Genomic DNA, 21,424 nt, shown 5'->3' with positions numbered 1-21,424 from the left:
TCCATGGGGCATAGGCTGGCCCTGTTTACTAGGAGCAGGAAAGGACCAGTACTTGGAGGGAAAATGCCTGTTGAACCTGGGGGGGGGGGTGTACCTGTAATAATACACAACTAAAACAAAATAGAGAAACAACCAAAAGACCAGTAACCCAGTAGAATCCAGAAGTATTTTATTCACTCACTTCACTCTCTGACGTCTCAGCTGGAATGCCTTCAAAGAAGAAACCTTAACAGTCTGCATAGATTTTGCTTTTTCTTCCAACTTTTTAAGACCTCTTCTGCTTTAGTACCAAATAAGTTATCTTTTTGCAAGGGTGCATCCAACAATTTTGATTTGACACGGTCTGGCAGGGGTTGTTCCTTAAGCCATGCATGTCTTCTAATGGCAGATGCAGTGACTGCTGCCCTGCAAGAAGCTTGTAGGGCATCAAAATCACAGTGCAAAGTGTGTTTAGTTACTTGACCAGCAGAATGCACTAACTCCTGTAAATCTTTAGATTCTGCCCATGCAGGGTTTTCTGAGAGCAGGAGGGATGGCGTCTGGAGTTGAGCTGGATTCAAGCAAGACATCATGCACCACAACTAGGACTGGGGGGATGGCTAGGGGCCTGTGTTGTGGAAGGTCCAGGAACTCTCTGAGTCTCTTTTCAGACTGTGGGCAGTCTTGACTCTCCCATTTGAAATGTTCCCTTAAAGTATGCAGGGTTTCCCAAAAGGAAAAATCTTCTGGAGGAGAGGCTGAAGGAATGGACTTCTCTGCATCAGAATCCTCATATGTGGAGAGGGGTTGCATGTCTTCATAGTTAGATGCATCGGATTCATCTGACGTTTCTTCAGACAAAACTACTGGAGACAGATCCCTTCCTTTCTGAGGGAGTGGCTTGGTTTCCCCTAATCAGCATGATAAGGTCTTTTGGTTTCCCCTAATCAGCATGATAAGGTCTTCTGCCATTTTAAGCACTGGAGACTGAGGCAAGGGAGCAGGCACCTGAGAACTGGTAATCAGTTTCTTAGGGGTGGTTTGACCCCTGGGCCTAAGGAACTCAGTTGTTTTTGAAAGAACAGTAGCCATGAAAGAAGGTGTCAGTTTGTGTCATGATTCGGTGTTGCGAAGGACATCCTCGGAAGCCGGTACCTGCACAGTGGCTCTGGACCAATCCAAGGCAGAGATGACCGCAGGATCCTTAGACGAAGAAAAGTTCTGCAGCATACCAGACTCTGAAAGGGTCTCAGCAGAGGCCTATAAATTAACTGAAGCGAGCATCAGGGGCTGTGAAAGCACCTCACTGAGTTCCGGAGGACTGACTACCAGCTTAACGGAAGTGTCATCGGAAGTTTGGTCCTGTGCAGTCTGTCTCTGTCTTTATCTTTACATTTTTTCAGTAGATCTGCTGTCAGATGGCTTACCAAAGCTATATTGGAATTAGAAGACTGTAAATGGAAATATCTGGCTACAATAAGGGCCTGACTATGAATAGTTCTGGTGTTAAACAAAACACAGAAGTGACAACGAGGGACATCGTGGTCTGGGCCTAGACAAGTGACGCAGTAAGAGTGGAAGTCCCACTGTGGTATTTGCTTTCCACAGGCGAGACAATTATTAACTTTTTTCTTACATCGGTTAGTGCAAGAAAAAAGATCCCCAAAGGGGTACTTAGCTTTCAAAGACTTCAACTTCAATTCGGAAACAAAACTCGGGTAGTGGCTGACTGGCACTCGTGCAAACTGCTTCTGCTTCAGGCTCCACGGCAAGAAAGACTGATGTAATGGTGTCGGCTGCCTTCCTTTATACCACTGTCAACCTGACATCAGTCCTCAAGCAACAGCAACCGATGCAGAATTACTAATTCTCTGGTATTCAGGCCGGCTGAGGGCTACCCTGGCAGGGATAACCCAAATGTGATGACTGCAACAGTGAAACACCTTATATTATTGTTTTGGTTTGAGACAGGATGGTAAACTGGGTCTTGTCTAGGAGGATGTTTTAATTGGGGTAAACAGAAGTAGCTTGGTTTTATTTGGATTAAGTGACAAGTAAAATTTACTCAGCCAGGTCTCTATGGAGGTAAAGACCAGATGAGTGATATGATTAAGACTGGACATGGAATTAGAGCAGATAATGGTCGAGTCGTGTGTTGCATTAGAGAACATTCAATGCATGATGACTGGAGACTATTAATAACCATGCTGAAGAGGTGGGGTCCTAATATAGTGTCTTGGGGGACACTAGTGGGGTTATTAAGGTAAGATGAGAGGGAGATTTTCCATTTAACCACCTGTTTGTCTGATATGTAGCTAGAGAACCAGTTAAGAGAGACAAAGGAGACACCAATTTTTGAGAATTGATTTAGAAGCATTGGGTGATAGACTGCATCAAAAGACTTTGAAAAGTCAAGAAACAGGAAAGAAACAATTTTGCCCAAGTCTCAGGGTTTGTTGGCAATGTCCAAGAAAAATATCAAGGCAGTCATAGTACTATGACCTGGTCTAAAGCTGTGCTGTGTAGGAGATATCTGGTTATTAAAAAGAAAGTATAGAAGTTGCACCTGAATGTAATTCTCAAGGAGCTTGGAGACGAGGAGAGAATGGCTATAGGATGGCAGTTGGAAATATCAGTAGAGTTGCCGCCTTTAGGGAGGGGTAGACTAAATGCCTTTTTCCAAATTTTTTGGGATAGCCGTTGAGTATACTAATAGGGTAGGTGATGACATCAGCAGCTAGTTTTAGATATTCTGTGGGCAGGCTGTTAGCTGCACTGGAGTTCAGTTTGAGTTGATATTGAGTGGGTAGGCTATCAGCTGCACTGCAGCTCGGTTTGAGTTGATGGTCAGTGGGTCGACTATCAGCTGCACTGGATCTAGGTCCGAGTTAAAGGAGGAGTCTCTTTGTAGTAATAGTAGGAATTGGTTTAACTATGAAGGTGGGTGTCGGTTGGGTTGCTGTTTGATGAACAGATCAGCACCTGCACTAGATAATGCCCCGAAAATGTGGTGCATCGATGGAGGGCTTACAGCAGCTCTTACAAACTGCATGTTCTACTGATATGAAGGAGGATTTCACTCTTTTAATGTTTGTTTGTGTCTTTTGGCTTTTTCCCGGTTAGGGGTCGCCACAGCGGAACTCCGGTCCGCTAACGATTGGTAGTTGATTTTTACGTACCGGCTTGCCAGGCCTGATGCACAACCTTCAACAAAGGTACACCCATTCATGCATGTCTCCACACAGAAGACGCTCTAGCTGAGAATCGAACCGGACAGCGGCTTACTGTGAGGCGACAACGCTACCGCAGCACCACCACCACTGTAAATACTTAAATGAAAGCATCGGTCAAAACAGCAGGGCTTAAAGGAATTAATTTGTGTTTATTTAGAGCACAAAGGGAAATTATTATGCTGAACTGGCATGGTCAAGGAATTGCTATCTGCCATCATAGATGGAGTTTCAATGCTTTTTTTATTCACATAACCGTAAAAAGGCAGTGAATGATACTCATGTCCACTTATGCAGAGTTTGAAGAGTGCACATAACCTCTGTACTAGGTACCTTTTTATAATAAAGAAGGGACTTTTTCGCAAAGCAATAAATCCATACTGCTGACTAACGCATCTAAGTTTGAGCATGGGTCAAGTCCATGTAACATCTCACTTTCTTATTCAAGTTGCAGCACAAACTATCCACTTTACTCTGCAATTTTTGCCCTTACATTAAAGAGTATGTCTGTCATAGAATAAATCAGATGATTGTGACTAAACTATTAACAGCTAGAGTAAAAAGAACAAGACCGTTACATATTGTTGTTTTAACAGGTAAAGACACATTCCCAGCTCTGGTACAGTTTTATGCATATAGAGGTCTCTCCCCCAAATTCAGCTGTTATGACCAGAACTGGAATGTGCACACTGCAGTGTGAAACATAAATTACGATACTAATCCCGATATATAAACCCAGAAATTCTCTCCATCATGCTTCACATTATGACAAAACAGTTACAACAGAAAGCTATAAACTAGGTTTTCTGCAGAAAATATAGTCTCGAGCACTTAGCTTCACCCTGCAGTCCTAGGCCCGAGTCTCACCATTTGCCTGTTGTGTGCCACATAAAAGTTATTTCTCTTGGTAATACTCCCTACTGGAGCTAGTGCCTGGATTAAAAAATAATTAACTTATTAATCAGTTGTAACAGTCATTCAGCTGTGATGGTCAGTTCAGGACTTAAACTTCAATCGTATAGTTCTATAACTTAGGTTTCAGACTTGACATTTTTTGACAGTAATTCATACTATTCAGTAAACCCAAATTAAAAATAATGTTCCCTTTTCTTATAGGAAAAATGTTGATGTTACAGTACATGGTACAATATTCACACTAGATTAAGCCATTAAGTACCACCAAATAGCTCACCAAATTTTGACAACTCTAGGGATCAATTATGGACACCCAGTTCAAAGTTTTATTAACTAATGCAAATTTCTGCACAAAAGCATTTTCTCAAACAATGCTGCAACGTATTACATATAAATTTACCTTTACAGAGAGTAGTCTTGTTAGGTAGATTTCAGTTATGGCTTTGGTCCGTTCTTTTTCTTTAAGACTCCCTCTCTTTGACTTACTTTCATCAACTTCATCTGCAGGCCGGACTAAATGCCAGGTTTTGCTGTCATCCTCTAATAGTGCATTTTCTGAAAAACATAAAAATGAAAAATTTCTTGAGATTCTGTCACCAATTTTCATAAAAAAACTGCAAATTTCTTTAACCCAAGTCCCACATCTTCAATCTTTTCTCAAGATCAGTTTCCCCAGAGACTCAAAATTTGGCCCAAATCTTGCCAGTGCATATGTATGTACTGTAAGGCAGGGAAATATCACATTTATGTTTTTACCATTGCTGTAAAGAATGCCTAACTGATTTTCTTTCCAAGCCAGTCTTAACTACCATCTTTCCTTTAAGTTGTTATATAAAAGCAGCTTCAGTTGTCATCTGTTCTCCTTGGAGCTTGCCAGTTGAAGACTCCAAAGTCATCTGTGTTTTGCATTTATCAGCAAGACATTGTGACGTTGCCAAGATCTTAAATGGATTAACAGACTCTCTACACTAGAGGAACATACTGCACTGGTCAAGCAGAAGTTAAAAGAAAAGAAAAACATAGAACAATGCCTAGGGAACATCTTGTACCAGGATGTCATGTGGACACCGGATGGGATTATCAAATTGTAAGAAGAAGTTATTAATAATGAAATTGACAAGATATGTCAGCCTTACTTTCACTGTAAATATCTTGCTGGTGGTCCTCCTGCTGCTGGGTGAGTACTGCTTTTGTAAGAACCAGAGTTGTACCGTCTTGAACCTAGGAAGAAGAAAATGTGAAGTAGAGATCACAGTCTGACAAGTGCACACAGTACTTTACCTGGACCTTCTAGATATATAGAGATTACATTTTACAAGTATTTAATACTCTTAACAAAAATGGTATGGTTATTATACCATAACAGTAAAAAGTCCATGCTTTCCCAAAGAAAATGTAGCACTGAGAAACTGTTCAAGGTAAAGTATTCAAAACCAAAGGAAAGCTTCGGCAGCACAGTTATGAATTACAAACAAAAGCAAGGAGAGCTGAGATTCAAACCTATAAAGTCTTCAAATGTTTAAATCTTAAAACAGTGCCGATTCCACTGTACACTATGAAACTTGGAATTTGTACGACCATTAATCCTTTACATCCAGTAAAAGTACTTACTAATAAGACAGTATAGTACACAAATCCACACCTGGCTAAACAGAATATTCATTTAATGGGGTTCCTGTACTTGTGATAACATTCTTGATCCAAGGTGCAATAACTTTGGAGTTGACAAGTAATTTAGGGATGCAGACAGAAGGTATCCTGCATGGTGGAACGAGATGAAGAGAGAGCTTACAAAAAAAAAAAAAAGAATGTTCTGGGTATAAATTGAAATCCATGCTGAATACTTCTTTCCGGCAGTGTGACTTTTGCTCAGTTCTTCAGAGAGTAAAGCATGGCTGTCAGAAGCTCAGAATAAGGATGTTTGCAAATCCAAAATGAAACCACTACCACTAGTAGATCTTTCTCAGCTTTTGCAGATGGCATCAAGTCATCCTACCATGCCCCCAAAGCAGCTGCCTTACTAAATTATTCTAACACAGGTTAATGGGACAGTTCTAGGCTAACTGCCCTTGCAGACCATTTTAAGTCTAGCCAATTATCCCACTGGAGAATTAAACCCTGCACCTTGTCTCTGCAAGGTAAACGCCTTAACCATTATTCCAATACCACCAAGATCACAGCAGCTCAGAACAAGAACATATGGCACCAACGTAAAGTCTAGTACTCCTCTCTTTTTTTTCTTTTAGTTTTGCTCACTTTGCTCCGCACTGCCTGCCAGTAAGCATCCCCCTCCCAGTCAGTCTGTCCATTTGTTACCCATTACTGGGGGGGGTTGGTCTATGATGGGCTAATCTCTACGGCAGCCATCAAAAGTGGTTCATGATTTTCTTTGCAGTCCTAAAATCCCACATGCACTAACCTTAGCATTGAGGAGGGGGCAATCAGTGGCTGACCATGAAGTCTATCCACTTCACTTCTGCAAGGGGCATTACCTTCATGCAGCCTGACCCTACCCACAAAGCATGCAAGCTTCCATGAGCCCCAGTCTCTGCAACAGAAATCACATCTACTAAGTGCACCCGAGTGCATACACCCCTTCCTATCCCCATGGAGATGCAAATGGGCCCTATCCCTTTATTTTTACCCATTTCTCCAACTATCCTCCAGAGCCAGGGTCACTAATCAAACCCCACTCCCTTGAATCACATTAAGGACTCAATCTCTCTGTGCCATACAGCCAGGCAAAAAGTACAGTTGTGTACACTTACCATAAACGTAGATGTTCGAGTGTATTAACTGTTGCAGTCATCACACTTGGGTTATCTGCCCGCAGGTAGCCCTCAGTCGGCCCAAATACCAGAGACTTAGTATTTCTTTGTCAGTTGCTGTCACTCCAGGACTGATGACAGGTCATCAGGGGTATAAAAACAAGCAGCCAACACCATTACATCAGTTTTTCTTGGCCAAAATGTCAGGATCCCCCCAATAGGGAGCTAAACTATGATGGGAAAATCACCACCAGTAAAAAGTAAATACCAATACTCCTATAAGAGGAGAGTAATATACACATAGAGGAGAGAGGGTGAGAGAAGGGGGCTGGAGGGAGGGAAACCAGGACTGCAACAGTGAATACACTCGAACATCTACATTTATGACAAATGTACACAACTGTACTATGTTCTTCGTGTTTCACTGCTGCAGTCATCACACACGGGTTGATTCCCAAAGCTGAAGAAGGGTGGAAGCAGTCAAGAAGAGTTAGTGCTGGCTAGTATGCCCTGCAGGACTGCTATTGCAAAACCTGCCCTGGATTTGGAAAAGATAGGCAGGTGGTAATGCTTGGTGAAGGTGTGTACAGAACTCCAGGTAGCAGCTTCCAGAATGTCCCTGGTAGGGACACCGCTGAGGAATGCTGTAGAGGTAGAAGTTGCCCTAGTGGAATGTGTTTTGACCCCCTGAGGGGTTGGATTCCCATGGTGTTTGTAGCGGAAATGGATACAGTGTGCTATCCATTTGGAAATTGTTTGTATTGAAATGGCCTTGCCCTCTGCCCCTGGTGTAAAACTGACTAGTAACTGGTCAGATGTCCTGAAGGTCTTAGTCCTATCAAGGTACAATCTCAGCTGTCTGTGCATGTCTAAGGAGTTAAGGATCCTTTCCCCTTTATTTTGAGGATTAGAGAAGAAGGTTGGCAAATGGATAGACTGGTTGAGAGCCACACTGGACACCACTTTGGGCAGAAAGGAAGGGTTAGTCCTGAGGGAGACCCTGTCAGCATGAAAAGTAACGAAGGGTTCCACAGCCATAAGTGCTTGTAGCTCAGACACTCTTCTAGCTGAAGTGATGGCAAGAAGGAAGGCTGTTTTCCAAGAGAGGAATTTTAGCTCTGCTGACACCGCAGCCTCAAAGGGGGAATAGCATGAGCTTTTCCAGTACAAAGTTAAGGTCCCACGCAGGGGTGGGAGCTCTCCTTGGTGGCCTTAAGTAGTTTGCTCCTCTCAGGAACTGTTTGATGAGAGGGTGAGAGAACAGAGGTGGCTCAGTGTTGTAAAGAGCTGAGATGGCAGAGGCATGTATCTTAATGGAGGAGAAGGATGGGCCTCTGTGGAGTAGATCTGCTAAGTAATCCAGGATTAGAGGTACAGAGGGCAGTGCTGTGTCCTCTCCTTTAGACTGAATCCAGGAACAATACCTTTTCCACTTAGCAGCATAGGATTTCCTTGTAGTGAGTCTTCTGGCTTCAAGAATGACGTCCAGCACCTACTTGCTTAGGCTGGTCACTGGGGGAGAATTCAAAGAATAAGCCAGGCTGCAAGATTCAGGGTTTACAGTTGCGGATACAAGATCTGCCCCCGCTGAGTGAGGAGGGTTGGGCTCTTGGGTAGGTGCCAGGGTGGCACTGGTGACAGATGGCGCAGTAGTGGATACCAATGCTAGCATGGCCAGTCTGGGGCATATCAGGATTGTCCTTGGTCTCTCCTGTCTTATCTTGAGTTATATTCTGGAGAGAAGAGGCAGAGGGGGGACCGCATAGATTCAGATTCCCACTGGAAGGATAGGGCATCCACTTTCCAGGCCCTGCTGTGAGGTGTCCTGGTGCAGAATTTGCTGAGCTGGTGATTGTAGGATGAGGCAAAGAGGTCCACCTCTGGGATCCCCCATTTCTGGATTAGAAGGCTGAAGGTGCTGGGCTCTAAGTGCCACTCGTGTGGGTCTATGATATTACTGCTTAAGTCATCTGCCAGTGAGTTTTGTTTGTCTGGAAGAATTGAGCTTGTAGATGGACCTGCATATGTCCAAGGCCATGTTCCACAGGGCCATGGCAAGCCTGCAGAATGGGTATGAGTGTGTTCCCCCCTGCTTGTTGATGTACCACAAAATTGTGGTGTTGTCTGTTTTTATTAGCAGGGGTCCTGGTGAGAGTAGGGATCTGAAAGCTGTTAGAGCGTGCTGAACAGCTAGCATCTCTTTTTGGTTGATGTGCAGATTTGGGCTCCAGTGGCCCTGAATGCACTTGTCATCCAGGTGTGCCTCCCAGACATAGTCTGATGCGTCTGTGTTTAGGGTCTGTGCGGCGTGGGGTTGAGTAAAGGGAAGTCCCTTGTTGTGGTTGCATGCTGCTGCCCACCAAAGAAACTCTGTCAGACAAGGTATGATAGGAATGACAGAATCCAGGTCCTGAGAATGTTGGCACCATAGACTTTTCAAGTACCACTGAAGTTCCCTCATATGCAGTCTGGCATATGGAATTAAAAGGATGCAAGAGGCCATTGAATCCTAGGGTCTGCAGGATTTTCCTTGTGGACAGCTGGGTTCTGGTGGCCATTTGAGTGAAGTAGCCTGTCAAGACAGGCATGTTTTTCTGGACTGAGGAATGCCATCTGGGATGCTGTGTCCATACTTGCTCCCAGGAATGCAATCTTTTGACTGGGGACTAGTTTTGATTTATTTTCGTTGATAGTGTATTCCAGGGAGGTTAGAAGGTTTTTTACAAATGTCAGGTGCTGCAACTGCACTTCTTGACTTTCTGCCTAAATCAGGCAGTCGTCCAAGTATGGGTAAATTTGAATTTTCCTCTGTCTGCAGTAGGTAATGGCTGGTGCCAGGCCATTTTGTGAATACTCTGGGAGCAATGGATAAGCCAAAGGGAAGTGCAGAAGACTGATAATGTATAGATCCTGCCCTGAAGCATAGGCATTTTCTGCATGAGTCCCCTGATAGGGATGTGTAGATAGGCTTCTTTGACCAGCCCAGGAAGAAGCTGCTCAAGGGTGAGCATTTTGAATTTTGGCACCACCAGGAAGGTGTTTAGAATGGAAAGATCTAGGATTGGGTGCCAAGTGCCCTCTTTTCTGGGTACCAGGAAAAGTCTGGAATAGAACTCTCGACCTATCTGTTCTGCAGGGACAGGTTGAATTGGCCTTATGGAGAGCAGGGATTGAACTTAGTTTTGTGCCTCTGCCCACTGGTTTGGAGGAAGGTCTGGGAACTCCTCTGGGGTTGGCAGTGAGTGGAAGTAAAATTTGTACCCCTGGGATACAATTTTGAGGACCCATTGGTCTTTGGTGATGAAGGTCCAGTTTTTTGCATGGTGGGCAAGTTTTCCTCTTAGGGGCACGAGCAGTAGGGAAGAGGTGAGGAGTGGAGTTGAGAAGTCACTGTGAATTCTTTCCGTAAGGGGGTGGATTAGCACACCCTGTCTTTGAAGTGGAGGCACTCCACTGCTTAGATCTCTGCATACCCTGAGACTGTAGTCTGGGGGGGGGGGGTCTGTTTGGGTCTAGTTTGAGACAGGGTGCTGGAAAGGACCAATGCTTTGAAGGGAAATGCCTACTGAATCTAGAAGACTGTACTTGCAAGAAATCGTTGACTGTCTGCATAGATTTAGCTTTCTCTTCCATCTTTTTAAGAACCTTTTCTGCTTTGGTGCCAAACAGATTGTCCTTGTTCAAGGGAGTGTCTAGCAATTTTGATATGACATGGTCTGGCAAGGTCTGCTCCTTAAGCCAAGCATGTCGTCTCAGTACATTACCAGTGACTGCTGCCCTGCAAGATGCTTCTAGGGTATCAAAGCCACATTGCAAAGTATATCTGCTGACTTGGCTAGCAGAATGCATAAGCTGTTGTAATTATTTACTTTCTGTCTGTAAAGGTAGCTAATTTTTGCTTAATAGGTTCCATAATATGTTGCTGGTACTTCAGCATATGAAACTGGCAAATCAATGCCCCAATGGCAAGAGTTGCAGGGGTGTACAGCTTTTTACCCCATCTGTCTAAAGCTCTGGAATCCCTGTCTGAAGGGGTGGGATTCTTAGCTGTAGTTGCTTTTATACCTTTAGGCCCCTAGGAGATGACCTCAGGGTCATCAGTAGTATTTTTGAAAAGAAATTTGTGTGAGTCAGGAACTCTGTAGTACCTGTCTGGTTTCCTAGGATCAGGGGGTAGGAGTTAGACTGGATTCCATAAAGGCATCATCCACAACATCTAGAGCTGGTGGTACTGCTAAAGGTCTATGTTGTGGCAAATTTAAACATTCTCTGAGTCTCTTTTTGGACTGAGGATAGTCTTGGCATTCCCAGTGGAAATCCTCACTTAAAGTATGTGGGGTTTCACCAAAAGAAAAATCCTCTGGAGGAGAAGCGGAGGGCATGGATTCCTCTGCATCTGAATCCTCATAAGCAGATAAAGGCATGGCTTCATAAACAGATACCTCAAAGTTGCCGGACTCCTGGTCTGTTAAAGCTGCTGGGGACAAGTCTCTTTCTCTTAGCAGGGAAGGCTGGCTTCCCCTAATCAGCATAATCAGGTCTTCTGCCATTTTAAGCATTTGATGTTGTGGCAAGGAAGCAGGTGCTTGAGTCTGGGTAGTCTGTCTTTTAGGCGTAGCTCGTACTCTTGGCCTTAGAAACTCATCAGTTTTAGAAATAACTGAAGATGCAAAAGAAGTTGGTTTGTGTCGAATATCGGTAGTGCGAAGAACTTCTTCAGAAGCCGGTGCCTGCACAGCGGCTCCGGACCTATCCGAGGTAGAGACACCCGCACGTTCCATATTCAAAGAAGGGTCTCACAGCATACTGGACTCTGAACGGGTCTCAGTAGCAGCCTGCAAATCCATCGAAGTGGGCATCAAGGGCTGCGAAAGCACCTGAGTACCGGCGAACTGGTGACTAGCTTAACGGAAGCATCGTCGGCAGTTTAGGACCTGTGTGGGTTGTCTCTGTCTTTATCCTTACATTTTTTTGGAAGATCGGTAGTCAGATGGCTTACCAAAGCCATTTTGGAATACGGAGATCGAGAGCGAAAGAATTTTGCAACAATAAGGGTCCGGTGATGAATAGTTTGGGTAGTTGAACAAAGCACAAATCTGACAGTGAGGTACTTAGTGGTCTGAGCCTAAACAGGTGACGCAGTAAGAATGGAAATCTCGGTGTGGTATTTGCTTTCCACAGACAAGACAATTGTTAACTTTTTCTGACATCGGTTAGAGCAAGAAAAAAGGATCCCCAATGGGGTACTTAGTTTTAGATGACTTCAACTTCAATTCGGAAATGAAAACTCAGGTAGAGGCCAACCGGCACTCTGTGAACTGCTTCTGCTTCAGGCTACTTGGCAAGAAAGACTGGGGTAATGGTGTCGGCTGCCTATTTTTATACCCCTGATGACCTGACGTCAGTCCTGGAGCAACAGCAACAGACACAGAAATACTAAGTCTCTGGTATTCGAGCCAACTGTGGGCTACCTGCTGTCAGATAACCCAAGTGTGATGACTGCAACAGTGAAACACTAAAAGTACAGTTGTGTACACTTACCATAAATGTAGATGTTCGAGTGTATTCACTGTTGCAGTCATCACATTTGGGTTACCTGCTTGCAGTAGCTCTCAGTCAGCCTGATTAACAAAGTATTGGGTCCTGCATTGGTTGCTGTCTCATCTTCCATGACGTCCGGTAGTCAGGGGTATAAAGCATGCAGCCGATGCCATTATGTCAGTTTTTCTTGCCCCAGATGTCAGGTGCCCCCCAATGGGAAGCAATTTTATATATATATATATATATATATATATATATATATACACACACACACAAGGTTATACCCTCCAACAAAGCTTTTAAGCATCATAAAGGAGCGTAGAGGTATAGCCAAAATAAATCAGGGGCTGGAGGGAGGGTAACCAGGACTGCAACAGTGAATACACTCTAACATCTACATTTATGGTAAATGTACACAACTGTACTATGTTCTTCGTGTTCCACTGTTGCAGTCATTACATTTGGGTAGATTCCCAAAGCTAAGGATGGGAGGAGGAATTTAAATAGCATTAGGAGCAGCTATAAGGCCCTGCAAGACTGCAGTGGCAAAGCCAGCTCTGGATTTAGAGAAAATTGGTAAATGGTAATGCTTTGTGAAGGTATGTACAGAACTCCAAGTAGCAGCTTCTAGGATGTCTCTGGTAGGGACACCCATGAGAAAGGCTATAGAGACAGACAGAGCCCTGGTTGAATGGGGTCTAATCCCCTGTAGGATAGGTTTTTCATGGTGCTTATAACAGAAATGAATGCAATGACCTATCCATTTAGAAATGTTTTGCTTTGAAATAGCCTTCCCCTCTGCCCCTGCAGCAAATGCCACCAGCAGTTGTTCAGATTTCCTTTGAGGTTTAGTCCTGTCCAAGTAAAATCTAAGTTGTCTGTGCACATCTAAGGAGTGCAGTATCCGTTCCCCTTTGTTCTGTGGATTAGAAAAGAAGGTTGGCAAATGAATGGACTGATTAAGGGCCACACTGGATACCACCTTGGGCATAAAGGAGGGATTGGTCCTGAGGGATACCCTGTCTGCATGAAAGTTGATGAAAGGCTCCACTGCCATAAGGGCCTGTAATTCAGATACCCTTCATGCTGAAGTGATTGCTAAAAAGAAAGCTGTTTTCCAAGAAAGGAGTTTGAACTCTGCACTTGCAGCTGGCTCAAAAGGAGGCAGGGTGAGTTTTTCTAATACAAAGTTAAGGTCCCAGGCTGGAGTTGGGGTTCTTCTGGGTGGTCTTACATTTTTGCCCCCTCTGAGAAGCTTCAGCAGTGGGTGAGAAAAGAGGGGAGGGTTCTGTGTTATAATGAGCTGAAATGGCTGAGGCGTGAATTTTGGTGGAGGAAAAGGAAAGGCCATTGTGAAGCATCTTAGTTAAGTATTGAAGAATCCAAGGTAAATTTGGTGCTGCTGTGGCCATCCCTTGGTTTTGGTTCCAGGCCCAGAATCTTTTCCATTTTTCAGCATAAGATATTCTAGTACTAGGCGTCCTTGCCTCCAAAATGACATCCAACACTTGTTTACTGAGGGGTGGTAACGGGGACATTAGATAATTAGCCAGACTGCCAGGTTCAGGGTTTGAAGCTGGGGGTGCAGAATCTGGCTCCCCTGCTGTGATAGCAGGGTAGGAGTCTGAGGCAGGTGCCATGGGGCTGGCTGTGACACACTGCGCAAGAGGGGGTACCAGTGTTGGCATCACCAGTCTGGCGCAATCAGTATCATCCTTAATTTGTCCTGTTTGATCTTTAGTAGTACTTTGGAGAGGAGAGGCAGAGGAGGAAATGTATAAACTGATAGATTTTTCCAGCTGAAGGACACAGCATCCACTTTCCAAGCTTGTTTGTGGGGAGTCCTTGTGCAGAATTTGTCCAATTGGTAGTTCTGAGGGGAGGCAAACAGGTCTATATCTGGGCTCCCCCATTTGTTTATCAACCTACTGAAAATCTTTGGTTCCAGTTTACACTCATGTGGGTCCATTAGATTTCTGCTTAGTTCATCTGCCAGTGTATTTAGTTTTCCTGGCAGGAATTGAGCCTGTAGATGCACTTGGTAGCTCAAGGCTGTGTTCCACAGAGCCATGGCTAGTATGCAGAGGGGGTAGGAATGGGTACCCCCCTGCTTGTTTATTGACCACATAACATGGTGTTGCCCATCTTTACCATTAATTGTCCTGGAAGAATGTGGTCCTTGAAGGCTGTCAGAGCATTCTGTACAGCTAACATTTCTTTTTGATTGATGTGCAGGTGCATTTGACTTGGGTTCCATTTGCCCTGAATGCACCTCACTGCCACGTGAGCCCCCCCATGCATAGTCTGATGCATCTGTTGTTAGGGCTTGGGTGGCAGGGGGTAGAGAGAATGGTAGTCCCTCGTTTTGGTGGCAGGCCTCTGCCCACCAAAGGAATTCTAACTGTAGGCAAGGTATGACAAGAATCATTGCTTCTAGATCCGGAGAATGTTGACACCATAGGCTTTTTAGATACCATTGTAGCTTCCTCATATGCAGTCTTGCATATGGAATTAGTAGAATGCACGAGGCCATGAACCCCAAAGCTTGCAGAATTTGCCTTGCAGATAGCAGGGTTTTTGTGGCCACTAGTTTGAAGTAAGTTGTCAATTGAATTTGTTTCTCTGGTGTGAGGAAAGCCACCTGGGAAGTTGTGTTTAAGCTTGCTCCCATGAATATAATTTGTTGACAGGGCACCAGCTGTGATTTGTTTTTGTTTATGGTGTACCCCAGACAAGTTAGCACCCTTTGTACAAATGCCAGATGATGCAAATGTATGTTCTGTCTTTCTGCCTGAATTAGACAATCATCCAGGTATGGATATATTTGAATATTTCTTTGCCTGCAAAATGCAATGACTGGAGATAGGCACTTTGTGAATACCCTGGGCACAGCAGATAAGCCAAAGGGCAGTACAGAGAACTGATAGCACATGCAGCCTGCTTTGAAGCCTAGGGATCTTCTGCAAGATTCCCTGATTGGGATGTGCAGGTAGGCTTCCTTTAAATCCAGTGTTGCCAACCAGGCATCCTTGCCTAGCATAGGAAGTAACTGGTAAAGAGTTAGCATCTTGAATTTTGGAAGCGCCAAAAACGTGTCAAGGATAGAAAGGATAGGGTGCCATGAGTTGCCTTTTCTGGGTACCAGGAAAAGTCTTGAGTAGAAATCTTGTCCCTTTTTCGCTTCTGGTACAGTCTGAATAGCCTCTAATTTTACGAGAGTACTTGCTTTTGAGCCTCTGCCCACTGATTTCGGAGTAGATCTGGCCAACCGTTTGGGGCTGGTAACATGTGGAAGTGGAATCTGTATCCTTGTGAAACTATATTTAAAACCCATTTGTCCTGGGTAATGAGTTCCCAGTTTTTTGCTTGCAGAGCAATCTTTCCCCCTAAAGGGGCAGTCAGTTGAGAAGTACTTGGACGTTTTAAAATTAAGTCATTGAGACAGCTTACCATAGGGGGGAGTCTTACTACTCCCTGATTTGGAAGTGGGAGCTCCCCACTGCTTAGTCCTGTGCGTACCCTGGGACTGAGGCCTGGTTGTCCTGGTGGTTCTGGGTTTCAACTGAGAAGGCCTGGAAGAGGCAGGATAGGACCAATTTTCTGAGGACCAATGGCTACTAAATCTTGGAGGCTGCACTTGTAAGAAATCTTTAACTGTTTGCATAGATTTAGCTTTTTCCTCCATCTTTTTAAGAACAACTTCTGCTTTGTTGCCAAACAGGCGGTCATGATTTAAGGAAGCATCCAGCAATTTTGTTTTAACATGATCTGGCAAATATTGCTCCTTAAGCCAAGCATGCCTTCTAAGTACAGACCCGGTGACAGCAGACCTGCAAGATGCCTCTAGTGAATCAAAACCACATTGCAAAGTATGTTTACCAACCTGTTCAGCAGAATGCATTACATCCTGTAAATCCTTATTTTCAGTACAATCAGGAATCAACATCATTTTCTGTTTAAGCAATCCAATAATATGCTGCTGATACTTTAACATATGAAACTTGCAATTTAAGGCCCTGATGGCCAAGGTTGCAGAGGTGTATATCTTCTTACCCCATCTACCTAGGGCCCTGGAATCTCTATCAGAGAAGGTAGGATTTTTAGCAGCAGTAGTCTTAATGCCCTTGGGTCCCTGTGAAACGGTCTCAGGATCCGCAGTAGGATTTTTAAAAAGAAACATTTGAGAATCAGGAACCCTGTAATATCTATCGGGTTTTCTGGGAGCAGGAGGTAAAGAGTCAGGGGCCAAGCTAGATTCCGAAAAAGCATCATCAACAATGTCCAGTACAGGAGGGATAGATAAAGGCCTGTGTTGGGGCAGGACTGGAGTAAGAAATCTCTAAGCCTCTTTTTAGAATCAGAGTAATCCGGGCTTTCCCAGTGAAAACGCTCCCTAAGAGTATGCAAGGTTTCACCAAAAGAGAAATCCTCTGGGGGAGAAGCAAAGGGAATAGAGTCGTCTGCATCAGAATCCTCACAGGTAGACAAGGGTAAATCCTGGTCATCAGAGGAAACCGAAAATTCAGAATCCTGGTCAGAAGTATCATAAGCAACTTCAGTCCTAGGTTTCTTACAGAGGGAAGGTTGGCTTCCCCTGATTAAAGTAATAAGATCTTCAGCCACTCTTATTTGTTTTTTAGGCATACAGGCCTGACAATGCGGTCTGGTTGTTGGTTTCCTAGGCATGGTTTGAGCTTTAGGCCTCGAAGAAGATGGCATCGGTTTAATATGCAAGCCAGTAGGCCTGAATACACCCACAGAAGCAGGAGCCTGCACAGTGGCTTCGGACCCATCCAAGGTAGACAAAAAATAAAAACTAAAACTTATAAAACAACACAAAAACACAGAAACGGACCATCCAAGGTAGAGACATCCGCAGGTTCCACAGTTGAAGCATCTCGTGGTGTACCGGACTCCGAATGGGTCTCAGAAGTGGCCTGTGAATCTGAAGTAGTGGGTATCAAGGGCTGCGAAAGCGCCTCAATGAGTACTGGTGAACTGGCGACTAGCTTAGGAGAAGTGTCGTCAGCAGCTTTGGACCTAGTCGGCCTGTCTCTGTCTTTATCTTTGCGTTTTTTTGGAATGTCGGTAGTCTGGTGGCTTACCGAAGACATATCTGGATAATTGAACAGAGTACCAAAATATTTAGAAGCGAAAATATACAGATGACGAATAGGTCGTGGTTTAAATAAGGCACAAAACTGACAGCGAGGTACGTCGTGGTCAGGGCCTAGGCAAGGAATACAGTACGAATGAAAAATCTTTATGAGGTATTTGTTTTCCACAAGAAATACAATTATTAACTTTTACGGACATCGGTTTAGAGCAAGAAAAAGTTTCCCCAATGGGGGTACTTAGCTTTAGTTGAAGACTTCGGTTCTGAAACTCGAAAATGAAAATTTCAGGAGTTGGCTGACCGGCACTTGCGAACTGCTTCTGTTTTGGGCACCGCACAGCAAGAAAGACTGATGTAATGGCATCGGCTGCATGCTTTATACCAATGACTACCTGAAGTCATGGAAGATGACACAGCAACTGAGGCAGGACCGAAGACTTTGATAATCAGGCCGACTGAGGGCTACTGCAAGCAGATAACCCAAATGCAACAGTGAAACATGAAGAACATCATCCTAGTATTCTTAATGCCCCACAGAGGCACAATCTCTCAGAATTATTTACTAGGAAGAGCAATCAAATGCAGCACCCCACAGATAAGAATAGCAGGGGGGGTTCACCTTACAAAACAAATATATAATTTTTGAAAATAATATCAGCTTAATAACTAATAGACCCTTACATTTATTTCTTACTACTTTAAATTAAATTGCTGTAACAAAGATATTATAACTAGATGGTTTACAGTGCCTGAACACTTTTACTTTCCTTGACAGTCACTCTGGTGACATATTTCGCTATGTAATCTATTCACGAGTAATGCATATGCAGCTGTTTAGAAATGCACATTAAAATACAGCTAATCCTAATATATGCTTTTAATTGGAAGCACTTTATACTTTTTTGTAGCTAGTTTAATGTATAATCTTGAAAGATGCTAAATTAAGCCTCCTCATTTGCTTTGGGGATTCTGTTTGGCTTCATCTGACAGAGTTTCGTAACTCATGTTTTGTGTATTAAGCGTCCAAATCAGTCCCCAAAATAATGAACAAATTATTTTGCAGTTCTTTTACATCAGTATAGACTTGCTGTAATTCTTATTCTACAGACTTTGACTGCATGCCAGGTCTGAGAGCTGTAAACCTTATCAGGGTGGGATTTACAATTTGGAATTTGGTTGACGATGATGAATATTCGAAAACAAACACACTTTTGGTGGATACAGGACAATTTCAGCATCTACACCGTACACTGCATAAACTGTACAGTGCAACCTCCAATACAAAGCAGGTTCTGTATGCCTGACCTATTCAAGGGCGTACCAACCCTTACCTCATACAGTGGCACAGACACTCCAATTTCCCATACTAATGCAGATTTTTAACGTTTTAAAAACAAGGTCTGCAAACCTCCAAAGGCAATTGTAAATCTCAGCCCTGATCAACGTATGAAAATCAGAAACAGATAACATGCATCACATGCCTTTTTTTCTTGCTTAATCAACAGATTTTAGGACTCTTGTCCTTCCTACACATGCATTAAAATATATCACCACAAATAAGTGCCTTACATTGTAGTGTTTTAGGGTATTTAGTCGTTTGGACCTTCCTTCTGTTATCGATGTTAAATCCAAATCAGACAAGATCTGACCTGTAGAACCTGGACGCCACTCTAGGAAAAAAAAGTTATATTTATATTACACACTTAGCTTCAGTCTCCTTTTTTTCTTTAATTTCCATTTAATTTGCAGTTGAATGGATGAAAAAAAATGTTTTATTATATTTCACAGAATATTTCCTTAGTCCTGCACTCACCATCTTTAGACTTAAAACATTAAAATAACTGATTTACAGCCTTTCCATACATATTAGCTTTAATGGGAAAAAACAACCCAGCTTTAAAAAAAATAAACAGAAATAAGAAAAACAAGCAATGTGGGGTAAACTGATGGTTTATAGTGTGCAAGCTTTTGAAATGCTAACTTTCTAAACAGCTTTTTAGTCTATCTGAACTCACTTTTTGTTTCTAAGCATTGTGTAAATATAAGTCCCAAGAATTACAATTGTACAATACTACAAGGCTTCAGAAGGAACTCTAAAAACTGTGTAATAAGGCGCATATTAATGACAGCCATACAAACACAATGAACAGATTCATTAGATTAACCCTTTAAAGTACTAATTCTCATACCATCACAATGAACCCCACCTTAAACCACAGAGAGATCCCTGAGCCATCCCTAAAGTGAACAAAATTTAAGCCGCCTCGTATAAGAAAAAAAAAAATTCTGTCCTGCACAGAAAAATCACTGATACCTGCCTCAATATACACATGTATCTGAAATAATCATAATTTGGCTTACTACAGGTTTGTAATGAAGTAGACATACTACAGTAAATATTTACTTACTACTCTCAGATTACCCGCTTAATCCACTGCAGGCTTGTTATGGGGTAAAGGTGGTGATATGGAGGCTGTCCTGGCTTTTAGTGGGCGTACGACATAAATCTTCTCGAATGAGGTGCCAATCCATCACAGGATGGACGCACACATATGCAATCTGACACTCTCATACTGCATGCACACCTACTGGCAATTACAGGCTAACCGGTTTATCTATTGCACATTACTGGGAATGGAAGAAAACCAGGGCACCTGGCAAAACTCCACCAGGACACATGGAGGATGTGCAGATTCCACATGCAATGACTCCAGATGACAATGGAACTGAAAAATCCAGCACTGTGAGGATACAACAGTACTGACCACCTTATGGTTCATAGATTAGGTTCATAGATTAGTGATAGATAGATTATGCTCAAAATTCCTCTTCTCAGGCTTGTCTGAACTTCCTCAGAAACAGACCTAAGCACTCGAGGATAGTCTCACTGCTGAGAAACACTGCTTTAAAGCAAATCCAGAGATAGGGCATGAAGATAAGCAATCAACACATTATTAAATGAAAAAAAATGTTTTTAATATGTACCCTAGCAGAAACCAAGCACACTATCTTAATGGTTTATTTATAGTAAGAAAAAACTAACAAGTGGCTAAAAAATCATAAAAAAGTTGAACAGTTACCCTGAAACTATGTATATTTTAATAGGAAAGAGCGATGTGTGCTCCACTTAGGGGTAAAAAAAACTTGTCCTGTTTTCACACTATAACTCCATGTGACATTCGGTTGACCCTGAAACAGCTTTAAGATTGGAAGGATAACAAAGTTTGTTTTAATTCTGTTTGAATTTGTTTAATTCTGTTACCATCCCTAACACGGAAATATGTTCACTGTCCTCCACAGCAGTAAGTATTCATAAAAATTTTATCTAAGCAACTTAAAACATAGCATATGAGATTTTAATCAGAAAAGTAATATATTCAATGCCATTAAAACAAACATGATTCATTCCAGCTTTATCACTCTCAATAAATTGGTGTTTACATTGAAATGGGGGCATTTATCACACAAGGATAAATCAGTCAAGACTGAATCACATTTACCAAGTGCCACTGTTTCCGACTTTGGTCTTTGTGAGAATGGTACGTTTCTGTAGACTTGATCGATTATTTTTTCTTTAACTTGAGAGACTGTATCACAGTTCAGCACCTTGACAGGTGTCACTTCTGCTACATCACCTTGAATAAATACATTCACAGTCTAAAAAGTAAAAAAAAAAACAATTACTTAAGCAGTTTTAATTAGCTTTGTAACTAATGTGCACAGTTTCCTTGAAAAAAAATTATTTAGCATAACGAGCAATTTGGTTAATGTAGCAAACATTGTCTCTAACATTCCATCAATAACTTGGGTCTCTCTTTGCAAACAAAGTGTTTCTGACTTGTATGTTAATAAAGAAGCTTTTGCAACTTTTCGTT

General features: G+C 42.8%; 1 protein-coding gene across 1 annotated transcript in view; it reads right to left on the bottom strand.

The window, feature by feature from the left end:
- Window positions 1-21,424, bottom strand: part of PLXNB2 (plexin B2) — a gene marked incomplete in the record, with an annotated part of 671,705 nt that overhangs the window by 97,093 nt on the left and 553,188 nt on the right. The window contains 4 exon segments of the mRNA XM_044087338.1: window positions 4,525-4,679; window positions 5,261-5,345; window positions 19,119-19,219; window positions 21,050-21,206. Of these exon segments, the coding sequence (XP_043943273.1) occupies window positions 4,525-4,679; window positions 5,261-5,345; window positions 19,119-19,219; window positions 21,050-21,206 (498 nt within the window).

This window comes from Protopterus annectens, chromosome 11.part0 (genome assembly GCF_019279795.1).
Source record: "Protopterus annectens isolate FY-2018-M chromosome 11.part0, PAN1.0, whole genome shotgun sequence".
NCBI classification, from domain to species: Eukaryota; Metazoa; Chordata; order Ceratodontiformes; family Protopteridae; genus Protopterus; species Protopterus annectens.
The sequence above is the reverse complement of the archived record's forward strand: the minus strand, read 5'-3'. Positions and strand labels throughout refer to the sequence as shown.